The sequence below is a fragment of the Eucalyptus grandis genome, chromosome 11, assembly GCF_016545825.1.
Source record: "Eucalyptus grandis isolate ANBG69807.140 chromosome 11, ASM1654582v1, whole genome shotgun sequence".
Classification (NCBI taxonomy): Eukaryota; Viridiplantae; Streptophyta; class Magnoliopsida; order Myrtales; family Myrtaceae; genus Eucalyptus; species Eucalyptus grandis.
In genome coordinates, this window is record NC_052622.1 from 5,069,791 (window position 1) to 5,090,782 (window position 20,992).

General features: G+C 44.5%; 3 protein-coding genes across 3 annotated transcripts; 2 read left to right on the forward strand and 1 right to left on the reverse strand.

The window, feature by feature from the left end:
* Positions 1-9,637: 9,637 nt before the first annotated feature.
* Positions 9,638-11,442, forward strand: LOC104427034 (protein ACCELERATED CELL DEATH 6). Its single transcript, XM_039304709.1, has 3 exons — positions 9,638-9,920; positions 10,005-10,445; positions 10,726-11,442. The coding sequence occupies exons 1-3, from the start codon at positions 9,638-9,640 to the stop codon at positions 11,319-11,321; spliced, it is 1,320 nt and encodes a 439-aa protein (XP_039160643.1). The 3' UTR covers positions 11,322-11,442.
* A 2,800-nt stretch (positions 11,443-14,242) lies between these two features.
* On the reverse strand, positions 14,243-16,507 carry LOC104424578 (probable ribonuclease P/MRP protein subunit POP5). Its single transcript, XM_039304061.1, is given in 5 exon segments — positions 14,243-14,852; positions 15,282-15,467; positions 15,920-16,057; positions 16,193-16,228; positions 16,231-16,507. Coding segments are annotated over 4 exon segments (462 nt in total). The 5' UTR covers positions 16,370-16,507; the 3' UTR covers positions 14,243-14,852; positions 15,282-15,318.
* A 1,312-nt stretch (positions 16,508-17,819) lies between these two features.
* Positions 17,820-20,954, forward strand: LOC104424579. Its single transcript, XM_010037034.3, has 2 exons — positions 17,820-17,978; positions 18,828-20,954. Exon 2 carries the CDS (start codon positions 18,901-18,903, stop codon positions 19,336-19,338), a length of 438 nt encoding a protein of 145 aa, XP_010035336.1. The 5' UTR covers positions 17,820-17,978; positions 18,828-18,900; the 3' UTR covers positions 19,339-20,954.
* The last annotated feature ends 38 nt before the right edge of the window (positions 20,955-20,992 follow it).

Consider the following 20,992-nt stretch of genomic DNA (forward strand, 5'->3'; position numbering starts at 1 on the left):
TCCTAAACTTTTTCACATTGACATTAATTCAGTCTATTCAGTCAATATAGTAGGGGTGATCGGTTCCCGGTTCGGTCTGGTTCCATTTTGGAACCGGGAACCGGACCGGGAGCACCGGTTCCCAAAATTGCGAACCGTGGACCGGACTGTTTGGTCCTAGGACTGGGAACCGGACTGACCATCGGTTCCGTTCCGGTCCGGTCCGGTCCAACAAAATCGGCTCTATTTTTTTGCACTAAAGAGTGACCGTGCTCCGGACCGATCAATCCAATTCAGTTCTCGAGCAATTCAACAAAACTAATCACACATGTTTCCACGTGCAAAATATTTAAATGTGATTCACACTTCATGTTTTTCACACTTAACTTTAACCATGAAAGCTGTGAATAATTTGGCTAAAAGTTATGCATGGCTTAGATTTTATAGACAATCTCTGCTCTTTAAATGTTTAGTCAATGTGGGACTCTTGGAGGCTTGAAGTGCCTTGTGGGTCTCTTGGAACCTTTAGTCCCACATCAAGTAGAAGATGAAACTGATAGAAAATGAGAAAGAAAATTGACAAAACTGAGAAGGAATTGGAGGAATTTTCCGTATTGTGTATTGCTGTGTTTGTACATGTATTACACACCTATTAATAATACAAGAAAAGAGTACGATAGGAAAGAATATACAAAATATGTTGTTTCTTATACTACTGTCCTAATATCCAATCTCATGGATTCATAGAATCAATTAACCGTATTTAGATAATTAGAATAAAAAAAACAAATCATATTTCCAACAAAAACTAACAAGGAGATTTTTTTCTATAAATAAAAGAGTAATAAAATAGTTTTAATGGTCTCTTGGCCACATAAGATGATGCTACCTCAAATTGCAATTTTAGTTGTAATAAGTTATCATGTTTATATATTTTATTAATTCTATGTATATAAATTATATATAAAAAAATTTGTTTCGTTCGGTTGGTCTGGGTTCGGTCCGGGTTCCCACCTTAGAACGGAACCGGACCGACCGCCACCGTTCCAAGATTAGGAACCGGAACCGGATCGCTGACCGTGGGAACCGCCCAAACCGGCCGGTTGGCCCGGTCCGACCGGTTCTCGGTTCGAGCTGGTTCCCGTTGCACACCCCTAAAATATAGGCCAGAAATTACTGACGCTCACATCAACAATTTCAGTCGCTCTACATAGTGTGGCTAGTGCTAATGTGGGACATTTATAATAATAATTTTTTAATTTTTGATTTTTTTCCTTTCCTTTTGCTTATTGCCGATGGCTAGTCATAAGCTATAGGCCGTGGCTAATGAGGGCTAGCACCAACCCTCACTCACCCTTCGCCAGATCTAGTGAGGGGGGCCTCATCGACGCTCCCCTCACCCAGGTGTGGTCCGAGGTTGACCCTCGTTTGTGCCCCATGTGGGAAACCGTTGCCTAGGCAGCCCTCCCTCACCAACCATAGCTTGTGGTTGGTGGCTGGCAATTGGCCATCTACAAAAAGAAAGCAAAATAATTTTTAAAAAAATTATAAAAAAATGTTCATCTTAGCGAACCTTGTCATGTAAGATAGATGGCCTTAACATTAGTGATTTTCATCTTAAATTAGCTAGGTAGACTGAATTAATACTAATATAACTGAATTGATCCAATTAAAATGTTATAACTGAATTGATATTAATATAATGGATTTATGACATTTTCGATAGCTTTTTGTAGAAATTTTCTAGTCAACCTACTACATCCATTAAAATAGATCTGACTTGTAAGAGCTGATGGGACCTATAGAGAATCTACTACTTTTAATGGTTCCAATTTGTGATGAGTCTCAATAAACTTTCGCTTTTTTCTTAATTTGAATGTTGTGGTTCACGCATCTCGACATGTTTTTCAATTCCTAAACACTAAAAATTTTCACAATATACAAAGGTTGAAAGGTAAGTTTGTAGGTATTTTTGGTATACTATCGTTTAAATTTGTACAGAAAAGTAAAAATTTAATTTTTCGCAAAAACATATTCTAACAAACAAGTCCATATAATGCACTTGGTAACGATTTTTCCCCGCATAGGGGGTTGAGGAACGTTACACGTCAACGTAAAAAAGACGAAAGAAGCAACAATGAACAGACCACTGCTTTAAGCTTTTTCTTTTTAAGAGTTTCTTGAGGGAATCGATTATTCTAGTGAAAAAAACTCTGGGAATTTTACTTTTTTGAGTTTATTGCTTCTCAATTTGTTGTTTATTCAATGTGGAATAACTTAAACCTTTCAAAATATATAAAAATTGATACATACATTGACAATTTCCTAAACTTTTTCAATTTTGAAAATATATTGGAAACTTTGACGAGAAAGGGGGACAAAAACCTTAATCTGATTTGGATGATGATCAACACGGATGAAATAATTCATTGTGTCAATTGCATTATTTTCTCCAAATCTCTTTTACTATATTCGATCTCTTCTAGGGGAAAATGATATTTATTTAATTTTTCTTCTTTTTGCTTTCTTATTACAGGTCGTCCTAGGAAAATTTGGTTAATTTAGTCGTAAATTTTTTCACAATGTGCTTTCTTATAAATTTTTTTATTTTGTCAATTTAGTACTAAAATTTTGATAATTTACAAATTATTAAAAGGTTTAAGATTGAATTTGTTAAATTGAAAATCTATGACTAAATCAATCGCCAACGTGATGCATGAGGATAATAATTTAATCTTAAATTTTTTAATTTTTTCAGCTTTTGCTTATAATCTGCCACTCTTTGAGCTTGCCTTGCTCAACCTCCCTCTCTCTCTCTCTCTCTCTCTCTCTCTCTCTTCTCCTCTTTTCCGTTACCTCCATGACTGCCATTATTATTCTTTAATAGATAGATGAACAAAAAGCTGAGATGCCTTGCTTTTGCAGGAGGCGACGATGCTGCAAGTGGCACAAGATAAAAAGGACAATCCCGTATCAAACATGCCATGACTATCTTAAGTAAGGGATCTATCCTCCGTACCAACCAAAGTGCTATAACTACTTTAAATAAGGAATTTAATAGCACCTCAAGTCCCACATTGGAGCAAAGAAAATTTACGCATCACCTTGGACAAATCTTTCTTAAAGCTTGTCAGCCAAGCGGATGGTGGCAGGCTCAACCAGACCTAATTAGTCTTGAGCTTATTATAACCCAATTCAAAAGATATTGGATTAATATTATGAAAACCCTAAATTGGTATACATGTGACAAATTTATTTCAATTTTTTTTTTATCATGAAAATCTTAAATTGGTATAACTGTGACAAACATAGTATAAAATCCCTAATTAATATACTAATCAATTGCCACGTAAAAAAAAAATTGTCACGTGTCATTTAACTTAATAACTTAATAGTAAAATTGAATGAAAATAACGGATAGTAAATTTATTACAAGTATACTAGTTTGGTGTTTTGGGTAGTCAAAAATAATTTAGAGTGAATTTGTCACGTATACCAGCATGAGTTTTTCTGAGTATTAACCTAAAGATATTTAATGTTTCCTTTTATTCATAGAAAGACCCAAGCTAAAGTTGGTGCAGGGCGCGCGCAATCAAAGTGTGTTGCCTATACTCTAACATTAATGCGAGAAAGAGAGAAAAAAAACGATATGATTCTTATAAAAAAAAGAAAAAGAAAAGCTAAATCTCGCAATGCGCACTTTTTGATAGTTTCGATTTCTAAATGCTCCAAATTTCATGTTGTATAAATATTAAGGTGTAGATTCATCTCTATATTAAATATATTTCGTATAATTTTTCTTTTGAAATGCAGATGAAATTTTTAAATTTGATTTTTTTTAGCAAAAGCGTAATTCTAACAAATAAGTCCATATAATACGTGACAACGAATTTTCCCACATAGGAGCTAAGTGAGAATATTTGTGGCACAACGTGGACACGTCAGTAAAATGCGGGTTGCAGAGGTCCATTGGCCAATCAGGTTGAACTCGACTTGTGGCTATAAATATGCTAAATTTGAGTCGTAGCAAGACACCAGGGCAAATTCACTCAAAAGTCGAGACACAAAGTCGCACACAGAGACATGTGTCACGGCCCGAAAGTTAGCATGACCAAGAGGTTTCCATGGCACGGGCGTGACACGTGACGACCCTCAACTGATGTTCCCGAGATGTATAGTATTCTCCTAGGGGCAGGCGATACTGTATTTGTACGCATACGTTATAAATGCGAGTAGATGGTAGTTGGCCATAAATGCATATAGCTGGTAGTTGGCTATGAATGCAAGTGGTTGGTAGATGGGGAGGTGCACTCCACCGTTAGATCTAAGGGAGATCTACGGTTAGGGTTTGCCTTATACTTGTATATAAGGGGTGTCCTCCCTCATTGTAAAGCATTCACAACATATATGAAAATCCAGAGTTTCTCTCTCATCAAGTGTTTATCTCTCTAGAAGTTCGTTGTGAGTCGAGTGTGAGAAAGGCTGCTTAGGGGTAAAACCTTAAGGCCACACGGGTGAATCGAGAGTTGATCGATCGGCCCGTGACAAGTGGTATCAGAGCTGATTTGCGATCCAAGTGCAAGTGCAATGGCTGATCCACAATCTGATGAGGCGCTAGTCCCGGGGTGACGACCGCGCGATCGTGGGGCGAACGCCGAGAAGAGTGGCGTCAAGGGGGAAGAAGAACCGTGGGGCTTCGAAAGAACCTATGGGGGATCTTGCACAACGGATGGCGAAGCTAGAGTTGTTCGCTCCGATGTCCAAGGATCTGGCCGACGACTGACCTGCATCGTGGACTCGAGTTGACGCCGAAGGGAGGAGCTGGTTGCGGAAGTGCAAGAGCTCAAGACCGACATGGAGAACTCCGCCACGAGTTGTTGGGGACCTTACAGGAGGAACTAGCCCAACGGTACGAACCTTTTGAGGCGGCAATGGCGGCCATGCGCGCGGAGATTGCTGAGCTTATGGGTAAGCTCACGGAAGCACAAGCTGCACGTGTGAACGGTGTCATCACTGTGCAAGGTCCACGAGTGGACACACCGAAGCCAAAGGATTTCCGAGGCTTGCGGGTGGCCAAGGACGTGGACAATTTCCTCTGGTATATGGAGCGGTACTTCCAAGCCATGGGGATTAACGACGAGCAATCACGGGTAAATACTGCATCTATGTACTTAGCGGATAGTGCTTATTGTGGTGGCGTCGTCTGGCCGGATGATAAGTGCGGGAATCCTATCGCGACCTGGTAGGCTTCGTCGAAAGTTTCGACGGAACTACTTTCCCGCTTATGCGGAGGAGGAAGCTCGTGACGAGCTGAAGGCCTCGAGCAAAGGGTGGTGTGCTCGACTACATCAAGCGGTTCTCTGAGTTGCTACTCCAAATCCCCGATGAACGAAGTCAAGCATTTCACCAGCTTCATGGGTGGTCTCAAACCATGGACAAAGCAAGAATTGAAGCGGTACAACGTGGGAGATCTCACTACGGCCATGACCGTAGCCGAGTCGCTCGTGGAGTACAAGGCGTCGCCTTCCACATCCCGACCAGACAACCGTCCAAGGGACAAAGGCATTGGTGGGGGAGATCGGGGTAGATTCAACAATCGCCCGACTGGAGCTAGACCGCCGAATGGTCCTCATCCTCACCGGGCCAATGCTGGACAAAATGGAGGTGGGCAAAGGAAGGTACGTTCCTATAGCTGCTTCTTCTGCGACGGCCCACACATGGCGCAGGATTGCCCGAACAAAGCCAAGTTGGCTGCTCTTTGCAAAGAAGACGAGCCTAGGGAGGAAGCACGGTTGGGATCGTTGCGACTCCTTAGCACGATCAAGACCAAGAAGGCCAAAGAGCCTAAGGGCTTGATGTTCGCGGACGTGAAGATCGGAGTGACCACAATGAGTGTGCTTGTGGACACGGGAGCATCCGACATCTTCATCTCGGAGGAGGCCGCAAAGAAGCTTAACCTACGGGTTGAGAAGGGAGCCAGCTGGCTCAAAACCGTGAACTCAAAGGAAGTCCCTGCGATCGGGGTTGCAAGGGACGTGGAGCTACAACTCGGCTCATGGAGAGGCAAGGAGACTCTAGAGGTAATTCCACTTGACGACTATGATATTGTCATTGGAATTAAATTCCTAGATAGGATCCAAGCTGTTGTAGTTCCCTTTGCGGAATGCATATGTGTGTTGGAAAAGAGTAGCCAATGCATGATTCCGGTCCATCGTGAGTCGGAGCGTGATCGAAAGATGATCTCGGCCATACGACTCACCAAAGGAGCAAGGAAGGGAGAGGTGACCTTCCTGGCAACCTTGAAGATCGAGAACGACAAGGGCGAAGGGAAAGAAGTCCCGACGGAAGCAACCCAAGTCCTCGACTCGTTCAAGGATGTTATGCCTTCGAAGCTGCCGAAGAAGCTGCCACCCAAGAGGGAGGTGAATCACCGGATCGAGCTTGTGCTTGACGCTCGACCGCCGGCCATGGCGCCTTACCGAATGGCGCCACCCGAGTTAGAAGAGTTGAGGAAGCAACTCAAGGAGCTGCTCGATGCGGGCTACATACGGCCGTCAAAGGCCCCGTTCGGCGCGCCGGTCCTATTCCAAAAGAAGCACGATGGGTCACTCCGGATGTGCATCGACTATCGGGCGCTGAACAAGCTGACCGTGAAGAACAAGTACCCGATCCCGCTCATTGCGGATCTCTTTGATCAACTTGGGGGCGCTAAATGGTTCACCAAGTTGGATCTTCGATCGGGTTACTACCAAGTTCGGATCGCCGAGGGGGACGAGCCGAAGACAACCTCGCGTGACGCGATACGTATCTTATGAGTTCCCGGTTATGCCGTTCGGCTTGACCAACGCTCCGGCAACTTTCTGCACGATGATGAACAAGGTACTCCATCCTTTCCTAGATAGGTTTGTTGTGGTTTACCTAGATGACATCGTCATATATAGTCGGACGCTGGAGGAACATGTCGAGCACATAAGGCAGGTCTTCCAAACTTTGCGCGAGAACAAGCTGTTCGTCAAGCGCGACAAGTGTGCCTTCGCCCAAGAGGAAGTTCCGTTCTTGGGGCACATCGTCGGAGGTGGACGTGTGCGGATGGACAAGGCAAAGATACAATCGATCGTCGAATGGGAGCCGCCGACGAAGGTACCACGCTGAGGTCATTCCCGGGCCTCACCAACTACTACCGACGGTTCGTGCGGAGCTACTCGAGCATCACCGTGCCACTCACGGACCTACTGAAGAAAGAAAGGGCGTGGGAGTGGACGGATCGATGCCAAAGAGCCTTCGACCGATTGAAGACGGCCATGACCGAGGAGCCGGTGTTGGCGTTGCCCGACCACACCAAACCTTACGAGGTAGAGACCGATGCATCGATTATGCGATCGGGTGGTGTTCTTATGCGATGGACATCCGGTGGCGTTCGAGTCCCGAAAGCTGAACGACACGGAGCGTCGCTACACCGTCCAAGAGAAGGAGATGACCGCGGTGGTGCACTGCCTTCGGACGTGGAGACATTACATCCTGGATCGAAGTTCGTCGTGAAGACGGACAACATAGCCACGAGTTACTTCCAGACCCAAAAGAAGTTGAGTCCGAAGCAAGCTCGGTGGCAGGATTTTCTGGCGGAATTCGACTACGCACTGGAGTACAAGCCGGGGAAGGCCAACTCCGTGGCAGACGCGCTGAGTCGGAAGACGGAACTGATGAGCCACACGATGAGTCGACCGAGCTGTCCATGGGTCGGCCGCATCAAGGAGGGATTAGCGCATGATCCAAGAGCCCAAGCCCTCATCGGGTACGCCAAGGAGGGCAAAACCCGACAGTTTTGGTGCGAGGACGAGCTCCTTTACACCAAGGGAAGGCGGTTGTACGTGCCCTTCTATGGGAAGCTGAGAAAGGAGATCTTGCGCGAGAGCCACGACTCGAAGTGGGCGGGTCATCCAGGGATCCACCGCACGCTGGCCCTCGTAGAAGATCGGTACTATTGGCCCCAAATGCGCGACGACGTGGAGGCATATGTGAAGACTTGCCTGGTTTGCCAGCAAGACAAGTTGGAGCAACGATCGTCGCCAGGTTTGTTACAACCACTTCCTGTTCCATCCCGTCCATGGGAAAGCATTTCCATGGATTTCATTGTCAATCTACCCAAGTCCGAAGGGTGTCGGACGCTAATGGTGGTAGTTGACTGGTTCTCCAAATATGCAACCTTTGTGCCTGCGACAAAGGATTGCCCGGCCGAGGAAGCGGCCAAGCTGTTCATGAAGCACGTGGTGAAGTACTGGGGTGCCACAAACGATCGTGAGCGATCGGGACCCCGCCCACGGACGTTCCGTCCGAAGTGTTCAGATTGTTAGGGTCGAAGTTGAACATGTCAACGAGCTTGCATCCCCAAACCGACGGTCAGACGGAGCGGGTCAATGCGCTCTTGGAGATCTACCTCCGGCACTACGTGAGCACGACGCAAGCGGATTGGGCAAAGTTGATCGACGTAGCCCAATTTTCCTACAACTTGCAATGGAGCGAGTCGACCGGCCAGAGTCCGTTTGAGGTTGCAACTGGCAACAACCAAACACCCCAAGCACCATTGCTTCGGGTTACCGGGGGAGTAGCCCGCCCGCGTACAAGTTCGCCAAAAATATGCAAGAAGAGGCGGACTTGGCCCGGGCGTGTCTACACAAAGCCTCCAAGCGCATGAAGAAATGGGCGGACAAGAAACGATGGCACGTGGAGTTCCAGGTTAGAGACCAAGTGCTGGCCAAGCTGCACGTGGTTCTTCGATACAAGGACGTGCACAAGGGGTTGATCCGTCGCTACGAGGGGCCATTTCGAGTGCTACAACGAGTGGGAAAGGTTGCATACAAGCTGGAACTACCTCCAAAACTCAAGGTACATCCGGTGTTCCACGTAAGTATGCTCAAACCCTTCCAAATTGATGAGGAAGACCCGGATCGAGGAGAGTCTCATTGAGCGCCGCTCGGGGCAAAGACCTCGTATGATCGGGAAGTCGAGAGCATCTTGGCGGACCGAGTCATACGGAAACGGTATTGTGCGCCCAAGCGCGAATATATGATCCGATGGAAGGGTCTTCCGAGAGCGAAGCCGCCTGGGAGCCCGAGGAGAGTCTTTGCGTTCGAAAGAGATAGAAGATTTCCATGCCGAAGACGCGATGAGGGCGTCGCCTGATTTGGTGGGGGAGAATGTCACGGCCCGAAAGTTAGCATGACCAAGAGGTTTCCATGGCACGGGCGTGACACGTGACGACCCTCAACTGATGTTCCCGAGATGTATAGTATTCTCCTAGGGGCAAAGCATACAGTATTTGTACGCATACGTTATAAATGCGAGTAGATGGTAGTTGGCCATAAATGCATATAGCTGGTAGTTGGCTATGAATGCAAGTGGTTGGTAGATGGGGAGGTGCAATCTCCACCGTTAGATCTAAGGGAGATCTACGGTTAGGGTTTGCCTTATACTTGTATATAAGGGGGTGTCCTCCCTCATTGTAAAGCATTCACAACATATATGAAAATCCAGAGTTTCTCTCTCATCAAGTGTTTATCTCTAGAAGTTCGTTGTGAGTCGAGTGTGAGAAAGGCCGCTTAGGGGTAAAACCTTAAGGCCGCACGGGTGAATCGAGAGTTGATCGATCGGCCCGTGACACATGGATGTGCGACTGTCTATAGGTGACCAGAAGGAGATTTGGGAGCGGAGAAGGCAGAAACTAGAAGCATTAAAAATCGGAGCCGACCCGAGCAAGCAACAACACGATCCTCCACAACGCGACAATATTTTGGCTCCCCAGCTATTCTCGGTCGCAAAGAAAGAGGACGTCGACAAGTTCATCGAAGCCCTGAAGGATCATTGTGCCGAGGAAAAAGTGTCCTTGCCTGTCCTTCTCGGGCGACGCAGCCCCTCAGGGAATACCCTGCTTCACGCTGCGGCAGGTATATTAAAAATGGTGGGACCGTGCATTTTTTAAAATTACCGATCTTTCGCGCTCAAATTAACCTGACATGAATGGAATACAGAGACTGATGATAATGTCAGAGCAATCATCGAATTCGTCCCTGAGCATTTGATCTACTGTGAGAACTCCAGAGGAGAGACGCCGCTTCACATTGCAGCTAGAGCTGGGAAAGCTGGCGCAGTGGAGCTTCTCCTTCCCCAAGGGGCGCCAACATACCTTGACCGCTGCGGCAACTCTGCTCTGCATGAGGCCGTGAGGAATCGCCATCGCGAGGTGATAGGTCATCTGGTGAGTAAAGACCCTAGCCTACTGTATTGTCAAAATAACGAAAGCAAGTCTCCATTGTGCGTAGCAGTCGAAACAGGGGACTCGGAGGTTCTCGAGCTCTTGTTGGAAGCGCTAGACGATGGCGAATACTGGAGGAGAATAGAGAGTCAATCAGAGAGTCAAAGGATCTTCGGCATGTCGCCCGTTCATGTCGCCCTTATACACCGGACAAAGGGTAAGCCCTGCTTTTGTGCTCTCTAGCTTATTCTTTGATCTTCTTGGTCACTCTCGTGTTCTTCATTTTGATTTCCAATGGTGGTGGAAAAATCAAGTATCACAAGCAAAGTCTAGATTAATGGGGCACGTGGAACATATGGTATGATAGCTTGCTATCCTATGGGACAAAATTGTGAGTCAACTCTTGATAATTCGGATCTTCTTGAATAAGATAAACTACTGTTTAAGAATTACAGACATCATATTCATCCCAATAGATAACTTCACATTATATTTAGATATGCTGATTAAGATGTGGGAAAAGAAGCCATGGCTATTTCAATTGAGAGATGCGGGACACGGTACTCCACTCCACTTGGCAGTGTATGACAATTATCTCGATGGAGTCGAGTTCTTGATGGAGAAGTGCCCAACAAGCGCCTTGGAGCAAGACAGCATGGGCTATCTCCCTATCCATGTCGCTTGCATGATGAATAGTGTCGAGATTGTCGAGGCGTTGCTTAGTCAATGGCAAGACCCTGCAGAGTTCTTAACTAGGTTGGGACAAAATATTCTTCACGTATCAGCGAGGCACGGATGCACTGCAACTGTCGAATACATACTGGAAAATCCCAAATTCGATCACCTCATAAATGCAAGAGATTTCGATGGGAATACATCTCTGCATCTAGCTGCATTGCATTGCCAACCTTCGGTCTTGCTTCTTGCACGAGACAAAAGAGTTAATCTTAAGTTGGTCAATAAGAATAACATGACGGCTTGTGATGTGGCAAAGCAGGAAATTACAACACATTGGCCTCCAATTGGGAAGGTACAACCTTTTACACTTTTCTCATGGGTAATCATTTGTTATACCAATCAGGGGTGGAACTAGAACATAAAATAGGGAGGCATGTCATTTAGTGTGCTCTCACCCACATCTGCAATTTAGTTGCCAAAATCATAATATGTTCGTTTCTTTATTTATTCTTCGACTCACTACTTGCAGTTGTTAACGTGGATAACTGTGGAACGTGTCGGAACACCGGCAAGTAAAGAATTAGCTATTTGCAAGCCAACCGGTCGAAATCCACCGAAACGATTGGAACCGCCGGAATTTGAAAGAATTAGGGACCATGTGAATACTTTGTCAGTCATAATGGCGCTTGTGGCCTCTGTCACTTTCACTTCTGGTTTATCCGTTCCCGGAGGATATAATGGTTCTGACGGAGATGCTGGAGTCCCCTTATTGCTTCACAAAGCCATGTACAAAGTCTTTGTGACTTGCAACGCCATCGCCCTGTATAGCTCAATCATGGCACTCGTCCTCCTCTTCATGTCAAGTCTTAATGATCCTTATATGAAGAGACTTGCCATTGTCCTATCATTATACCCGTTGACGATAACTTTTTTCACAATGCCTCTCGCATTCATGGCGGGCGTCTACGTGACCGAAACCAAAGTTGCTTGGTTATCTATTTTTCTCCTGGTCTTGGGATCTGTCGCCCTCTTCGGTATCTTGTGTCTCCTCTTTTTGCGTGGTGTTCCATATGGGAGCAAAAATCCTCTCATTCGTTTCTTCACCGACAAACTACTTTTTAGGGCTCTTGTGATAGCTTTGAAATATACTGCAGGGAGTGAGATTGCAGGCAGCGAGGCTGCATCCGTCCGGGCCACTCGGGGCGATACCCTCCCGCCGCAACTTGAATAGATAATTTAGCGCCAAGATTCTAGAAAGATGGCGCCTGATCTAGCCTTGAATCTATTAATCTCTCGCTAATTGTGTAACGATGTCCGTATCTTTAGTGCCCTTTTAGTTACATTAGCTGCTGCTGTTTCAATTTGGCTTGCCCACCTGTCTGCAGTCAGAATTAGTGTTGTCTGCAATTTTAGTGCGATCCAAAAATACTTTGTAATCAGCTACTCAATTATATCTATAAATAATAGCAAAGTTTGGCAAAATGGAGTTTTGTAGTTAAATTGCATCATCACAAAGTTCCATTTCCTTTCACTTTCCTTAGCATTAGTTAGGCACGTACCTTTACATTAACTAGAAAAGAAAATTGAATCATCTCATTCAATTTAATATAGTGTTTCCGGGAGAATATATCATCATCAATTTGCCTTACTTGTTAATTCGGATGTAATAATGATGTATCGGTCAATAAATGTAAACTCACCAATTAATGATTTTATCTGTTTCTCTCTTTATGGATGTATGTTGCTTCTAGTTATAAAAAAAAATGCGGTTTAAGAGAATTGTGTAAGGTAATATCTACTCTCTTTTTCTTACTTTCCTCAAGTTATCAATTCACCTATAAATTTATTGATGTACACCTATGATATATGATGTCATATACATATAACATATGTATTTATATACATTTTCATATAGGAAAGAGGGTTTTGTTCACTAAATGAGGATCATTAATTAGTTCACTTCTATAGCTGTCTTATAGGTGCTATTTTTACTTTTAATTTGCTTTTGTGGACTGAAAACTGAGGGGTCAAATCAATTACGAGAAGTTTTCATAACGTGCTGTGGTCCTGTTATCATGATGACTATGGTCAACATTACTCTATAGTTTCACCGAGATTTCTCAAACTGTTTTGAGGAGATATCTTGAATTTTTTTGCATTTTGTTTTTATACTCCTTTTTCCTTCTGATGCTGATAGCCTTTTCCATAATTCAAGGAACGACGGCATTTTTTGCGCGTGCTTAGTAGTTTGCAACTCCGTGCATCCAAGGCCGTCATTGAGAGCAGCAGATGTACGACCGGCATGAACTCTTTCTAGCATTTTCATGTTCTGACTTCTATTACTGAATCATATCGATATAGACAACGGACTATTCTGCTCTAAAAGATTAGTTCACCTATGCCAGTTTAGTAGTTGAAACGCAAGAAGAAATTTCGACGACATGGTATAAACAATGACACTAAGAAACCCTTCATTAGCCCCAATCATGGATCGTTAATTGCATTGTATTCAATGAAAAGAGAACCGCTTCAGCTAGCTATGCGTTTCAAGAAATTCTTGTTGCCTGTGGTGTGGCTCAACCCTTGTGTGTGAAAAGGAAGTTGTGTCCTGTAACATCTAAACCATTGGATTCAAGGGATCTCAATGCAATTGGGAAGCGTCTGGAGTGCTCAAAACAGATGCAGGCTTGCAAACGTCATTTATTTAGATTCTGAGACTCACAATTAACATAGAAATTAGCTCCTTCATTAGTTCCTATTGCATTAGAAATCAAACATATTTCTCCATGGACATTAAAGGCGTACAAACATGTCATTGACACTCGGTCTCTTAGCTTTACAGTTCAGACGCAAGCACAATCAAAAAACATTTAAGGATACCGGCATTCTCGCTCTTAAGATTACATTAACCAAAGCCAATCTGACTATCATCAACTCACACCTGATTATGAATGACTCGACTCATCAGGACAATAAATATGAATTGACACCTTTATAAACTTTTCTTAATAGAACCCAACTACAGGTAGCACAGTTGGTGTGCGTTCTCTCCCTCATCGCCAAAGTCGAGAGTTTGAACTCTCTCGTTGCTAAAGTGTCTTAAGTGGGGAGCCTTGGTGTTGGGGTCCAGGGTTAATCCCCCGAGGTACTGACGTCTAAATAGTGCTTGGCACGACGTCCTCTATGCCATCTGCGATTGGAGGGCGATGTGACCTTGATTAGCGTAAGTGAAAGGGGGCTTCGGCGGATCTTTGGTTACCAAAAAAAAAAAAAAACCTTTTCTTAATAGATACCGTCTTTAATTATGATGATATTTACCACACGAGCATGGTGATATTATATGAAATTAATACTTGAAATAGACCTTGCCAAATTTGACCCCATTTTTCTGAAGTGCCACATCAATAGACTCGCATACAACATGTCAAAGTTAGAAAACACGGACGCACCCAAACAAATCAAAAAAAGAGGAAATAAAAACATAAATAAAAACAAGAAAAAGATGGTTGTTTGAAGATACCCCAAAATTGTCCCATGCAGTAGAGAGGAATCAGACTGGTGCACACTGCCTGCAAAAGGCATAAACTGTACCGGCAATTCTTTTGTACTTGCGCTCAAACTATATTCTCTCAGCTTCATATTCCACATTGCATCTTGAACCTTGGTGTAAATCTAATCACATGAATCGACAAAACCCATATGATCATCTGGCTATGGGATCAATTACATTCAGTAATGGAGATTTAACCCATGGACAAGAGTAGGCATGTAGGCATGCATTTCAAGTCATGGCAGTTGAAGCCGTAAAGCTCACCTGGCATGTCTGATATACAGGATATCAACTCCAGTGAGAAGATGGTTGAGGGGGCTTGGGAAAGAAGAGGAAAGTTATGATCCTTAAGGTGAAAGTTGAAAAGGGTTTCTCAATTGCCCTGCTTCGGTAGACCTGCAAAGATCGTGACGTCAAGATCAAATTAGACATAAAGCCTAGAAGATATAGTAACATCAACAAGCAAAAGATGCACTGAGAAGAGTTGTATATAAAAATTTATGAGACACAATACATACGCATACAGCTAGATTTCTGTTGCCAATCAGCAGATTCTGTAAGAAGTGGGAATACCAAATTCAACTGCTTTTGAAACCTCAGTCACCATACCGTAGTTTAATTTGGAATATCAAGTGTGTATGCTGTCCAGTGATAATTCATGACATTTATAACCACTCCAAAGAAACAAGGACAAGATTCTTGCCAACAGCCAACATATACACCACTTAGAGATTCAGCTCAGGCGCTTGAATTACACGCTACTGCATTGAAACTTGAAATATCATATAAAAGGAAAAAAGAATACAACAATTGCACAGATCATACCAGCCAAAGGTATGTACACTATACAAGGGCAGCGCTCCTAGTGCTCCAAAATTTTAATCTTTTCTTGGCAGTTGTGCATCTGCTGAACCACCTCGGGTGAGAGACGAGACCTGGAGACAAGCTTGTACTGCTCAAACTTCAACTCATCACACTTCAAGGCAGCTTTTTTACAGGCCTTGATGCTTCCTGGCACCAATAGAAATCTCACCCAATTAGCTTCCAGCAAAAGATCTCACTCTTTCCATCAAATAATTTTGCACATCATGGTCAGACGAAAAGAAATATGAGCTAACAACCTCATGAAATTTTTCCCAATCTGCTAGAAAATCATGCTAGTATCACAATAACAGCACTGCAAATTCGGCACCCATTATGCTTTCAAAGTTCAAGCTTCAGTTAATGTGACTTGTGTAAAAAAAGAAAAAAAAAAAAAAACACAGTTCAAGAATCCAGGCGGTATTGTTCTTTTGTTAAGAAGGATTGAGACAAGATATTTTTACAAAAGCCGATCCCACTAAGCTAATCCGCTTACAATCGCCAGTAGGAGAATAAAGCGTTAATTTCATGATTCAATTTCAACGAGTAATGGATGAATTTTTGTGCTATTCAGCATCCGGGTCGACACTCGTTCGACTCACCGCTCAAGTCGAGTAAATTAAACAGCACCGGGCAATTTCCGACGCTCGTGACCAAGGTGATCGCAGCCCAAACTTTCTGGTGCTCCTCCCTAGAAGCTCTGATGATGCAAAGCTTCGTGATGGGATTTACATACTTCACTGCACGAAAGATCACAACTACTTAGGTTGACCATGACCGAATCGCAGAACTTGGTAGCGAAGTAACACAGAATTCAACCTCCAAACACCTGCTGATTCCAGGATACGAGGGATCCCATAAAGAAGGAAGAGTACCTTGAAAGGATCCGAGAGACGAAGCGAGGCCGCACTCCCGAAGTTCACGAGGATGCTGTCCCGTATCGCTTTGGATACGTTGAATTGAGTGAGTATGATGGGGTCATCCACCCCGAGCTCTCGATTCGGATCCAGGAAAACCTCCATCACCATGTACCGGTCCTTGAATCCCACCATGATCTTCGGCCCCACCGCGACGGCCGCCTCCGCCGTTTCAAAACCCTAGCTACGCAGAGAGTCCTTGAAGAAGAAGGTGGGGGCGTTTGACGGTTCTATGAGCAAGAAGAACCGGACCGAGCCGGATCCGGTAAGTATCGGCTCGGTCCCGGTTCCAGGTGTGGACCCATCCACCGACCGGACCGATAGCATCTTTTATTTTTTTCTAATTTTTATTATTAGAAAAATGAAAACCGAAACTAGTTATATTTTATCCGAAGAACCCTAATTACTCGGTGCGACAAACAAAGAGCCTGTTTTTCGACAAAGTAGAAGACGGCCAAGTTGCGAATCGAAGCGTGGACGCAGTGGATTTAAAACCGAACAAAAGAAGAATGGAGACCAATGGAGGTTGAGGGAGATCAGAGAACTGGAGAAAACCCCAAATCGGCAGGGCGGACGACTACGTGTTCCGAAACCTCCAAGCCACCCATCCGGACTGCTCAACCAGTACCCAACGGAGAAAGATCAAAGACTGAGTCGGTGAGAGATTCAGCAGATCGAAGGGCAATGGGATGGAGATGGAGATGGAGAGATGGAGGGGGAGTCGCAAACGATCTCTCAACACCTCGCGCGCCAATCGAACTCGCCGTCCATATCCTGCTGATCCTCGCCCGCAGTTCTCTGCTTCGCCATCACGAATGATCGTCTTTTTTCCTCCTCCCGGCCACGAGGGAACCGGACAGGACCGATTCCGGTCCGATTCGGATCAGGACCAGGTGGGCCGTTCCGGTTAAACCGGCCCACCACCCCTAATTTTTATGGCCCATTGGGCCTTTTACAGAAAAGCTCGATTGGGTGAAGCGAGTTTGGGCCTGACTTTCCCCCGAGCGAGCGAGCCCTCGAAGGCCCACCGTCCATCTCGGCGCCCGTTCAACAAGTCCAGTTGACCGGGCGCGCTTTTCTCTCCGTCCACGACGCGGACGGCGACACGCGGAGGGCGCGGATAGGGCGAGACCGTTCAAAAGTCCACGCACGCCCCCCTTCATTTCCGCCCTATCAGGACGCAAAACGAATAAAGAAAGAAAAACAAGAAAAACACGTTGGAATAGAGCGGGGGAGAGACGTTAGACACGTCACAGTGAACGCCGGTTGATATTTCCGCTTTATATTATTATCCACTATCTTTTTCCTTTTCGCTTTTCTTTTTTATTTTATTTTATTATTGATTTATTTTTTTGGGGGGAGGAGAAGGCATTATTCCCACTAAATGGGGGTGGTATCCGATCTGACAAATTCACCCCTTCATTTCGCACGAATTTCACTCGCATTTCATTTCTATCTACTTCTCTCTAATCTCGTCTGTTGTCTCTCTCTCTCTCTCTCTCACAGTTCTTCGTCAACGTCACGAGAAGAAAGAGAGGGACGAGCCTTCCCCTGGGGCCCCTCCTCCCCCGCCCCTCCTCCCTCTATAAATACTCCGTTCACTCCTCGTCCCCTCGCTGCTTTGCTTTCAGGTTAGAGAGAGAAAGAGGTTAGAGAGAGAGAGGAGAGAGGGGAAGAAGAGGGAGGCGCTGTCCTTGTTGGGTTCCGAGGAGGAGGCCGAGGCGTTCCGTGGCTCGACGAGCTGGTGAGTGGCCTCTCGTTTCTGGGTTCGGTCGGATTTTTCATGTGATTTCTGTGGTCTTCTTTCTTTCTGGCCATGGTGACGTGTGTTCGGCCGTTGAATTTGTTGGGTTCTGGTCGTGTTGCCCTGAAGAGGGTCTTCGTTTCTGTCGTGTGTCTTGTCCGTGCGATGCTTTTTGGGCATCTTTTGCCTTGGAACGATTCTGTTCTGCCAGTTGCGCGCTCGTGTGGCGTAGATCTGGTGGGGAAACCTTAGCTGGTGTTTCTAATTATGGGTTGGTGATGGAGGAGAGGATAAAATTGCCTTTTTTGAGACCGGGTCTGCGAGGATTAGCCATTTGAGTTGGCGCTGCGATTGTGGTTCGAGGAGAAATTGACCAATCTCTGCTTTTTATTACCCCCCTCTGAGTCTCCATGGAGAAATTTGAGATTTTGGCTAAATTTTGTCTGTTCAGCTTTCAGGGTCTCTCTCTCTCTCTCTCTCTCTCTCTCTCTCTCTGGGATGGTGTCCAGTATAAATAAAGAGAGCAGCTGGGACCTGTATTTGCCTTTTTTAGCCTCTGAATAGCTCTGTCTTCTCCAGCTATTGCTTATAATCTGCGACCCTTTGAGCTTTCCCTGCTCATTCTCCCACCCTCTCGGTCTCTCTTTCATTTCCTCCATTATTGCCCATATTATGTTTTATTAGATGACAAAAAGCACTCGGATGCCTTGAGGTCGTGGAAGGCGATGATGATGATGCGAGTGGTGAAAGATAAAACGATAATAGACCTGAGAATTTGACAGCTTTCTACGCCATTTAGCCTTTTGTGGAGAGTTTGATCATTTTTTCGTGATTTGTTGGGCTCTGCAGAACATTTCCGGGGGAAGGTGTTAACGTTTGGGATATAGTCTTGGAGTTAAGAAGTTTCTAGTCGAAGGAAGCAATGGAGGTATGTGGCAAATCCATCGTAGCAGGGGCTGGAAATATTATTTATCTGTCAACTATTTTAGGCCGGGATGGGCCTATTCCAGTCCACAAATGCGATCGGAAATGCCAAAACGAACATGTTTGTGGAAACATGTACCTTTGTAAACTGACAGGACTGACACACATCTGTGACAAGAATTGTAACCAGAGGATTTTGTATGATAACCATAGTTCACTTTGCCTAGCAAGCGGCAAGATTTTCCCCCTAACACCAACTGAGGAACAGGCTGTGAGAGGCGTCCGTAGGAAGCTTGATGCTGAAAGTTCTTCCTCCGAAAGCTGCGCATTTAAGCGCAGGCGTGATGCACAGCTTCATCCTTCTCCATTTGAGAGATCCTTCTCTGCTGTCAGTCCTATCTGCAGCCAAGTTGGAGACGGGATGGACATGAGCTAGATTATAAATAATTGTCTTTATGCTATGTTGCTTCTGGAACATTTTGTCCTTTCGTTGAACTTATGTCGAAGAACTTAATGCGGATACTTAAAAAATGGCAGGCTTGATATATCCTGCCTTTTGTAGGAGGACTTTATTTCTATGGTTGTTTAATGCAATCTTACCTAACTATTTCTAGATTAATTCTCTCTCCTGTAGTCTGACTTTGATACCAATATTGTAGCTGAACTCTCTCTCTCATTGTACTACAGTTTCTGAACTGTAACTATCGCATGGTGCCTCTGGTCAATGCGGCCATTGTTGTAGCATCTTTAATCGTTATTCACTCTTTTCCGTTACTCCTCTTCTTTTCTTGATGATGTTTTCCCTTTCTTTTCCAGATTGAGTGGGTACAGGGAGGAAGGTTATATGTAATGTAAAAAGTGTAGAAGAGATTATTAACTGATAGCTCTTACCTCTTATTTTAATTTTATCTGTTGTATTTCAGATGTGTAATGGTTATAATCCTTTGGTTTGTCAAATTTGACCACTGTTCACCCATGCAGGGCTGCTTTTCCAAGTTCCCACATCAAGGGCAATATAGAATTGGTGTATGGTTGAAACTTGGCTTTATTATTTAATGCATGTTATGTGTACTCTATGAGTGTGTGGGAGGAGGGAGGGAGAGAGAGAGAGAGAGCGAGCGAGCGAGCAAGCAGTAATTTGTCTTTTAAGTCTTTTCTTTCAGTTGCATTTCATGTTTATCCTTGGCTGTTTTTTCTTGGGTGTTGATGTTCTACATGGTAATTTTGCAGGGTTGAAGCATGTGCACTTTCAGGAGAGTTTTAACTAATCTGTTGAATATTGATGAATGATCTATTTTCCTCTAAATTTTCTGAAGTTTAAAGGTCTGGAGCTTTTAGTTTATTTGTGTTCATTTCTCGTGTGTAGGTAATTGATTCCCCAGTGGCAGTCATGCAGAGTTTTCACTCAGGAAGATGGGCGAGGACAGTGCAGATTGTGGTGTCCTGATATCCAAATACCGGGTGGACTTAATGGAGAGGAATGAAAATGTGTATGATCTTTTTCCGGGTGGCTTCTAAAGCTTTGAATCATGTGTGGCAACCGAGAAATGCTGGGAATTGTTCTGGAGTTTGTATTTTTCAGCACAAATAATTCCAAATGCTTGAGAACGGAAACTTCAAGGCTCCTACTTGGCTGCTTTTGGACATCTCTGCTTGTGTTGCAAACATTTTCTCTGGTGGACTATTGACAGTTTGGTTAAGGTCGGTGCCCCATCTTTGGGAAGCCAGAGAAGTGTACGTCCCAAGAAATCCAGTGGAGAGTTAGGTTACTTTCTAACAGCAACAGCAACGCTACTGGAACCCATCTATCTGTATATGCACATAAATAGTTACTTTTTGCCTTCATTTGAGTTCAAGAGTTTCTGAATCTTTGTGGGTTCCTTGCTCTGCTGACTTGTATTTAATTTGCAAAAGTTTGGTTTGTGCTGGGGTATTGCTCGACCAAGCTTCTGCTGACCCTGGAAAATGAACTGTGAAAGTCAAACCAAGCTCAATTTGTACATGCACATAAAGAGTTACTTTTGCCTTCATTTGAGTTCAAGAGTTGCTGAATCTTTGTGGGTTGCCTGGTTTGCTGACTCGTATTTAAT

Bases quoted from the DNA above. Each gene is read 5' to 3' on its own strand.
- LOC104427034 (XM_039304709.1), top strand. From the start codon at position 9,638: ATGGATGTGCGACTGTCTATAGGTGACCAGAAGGAGATTTGGGAGCGG. The intron at 9,921-10,004 runs GTATATTAAAAA...AATGGAATACAG, and splicing joins CCTGCTTCACGCTGCGGCAG to AGACTGATGATAATGTCAGA. The intron at 10,446-10,725 runs GTAAGCCCTGCT...CATTATATTTAG, and splicing joins CCTTATACACCGGACAAAGG to ATATGCTGATTAAGATGTGG.
- LOC104424579 (XM_010037034.3), top strand. From the start codon at position 18,901: ATGGAGGTATGTGGCAAATCCATCGTAGCAGGGGCTGGAAATATTATT.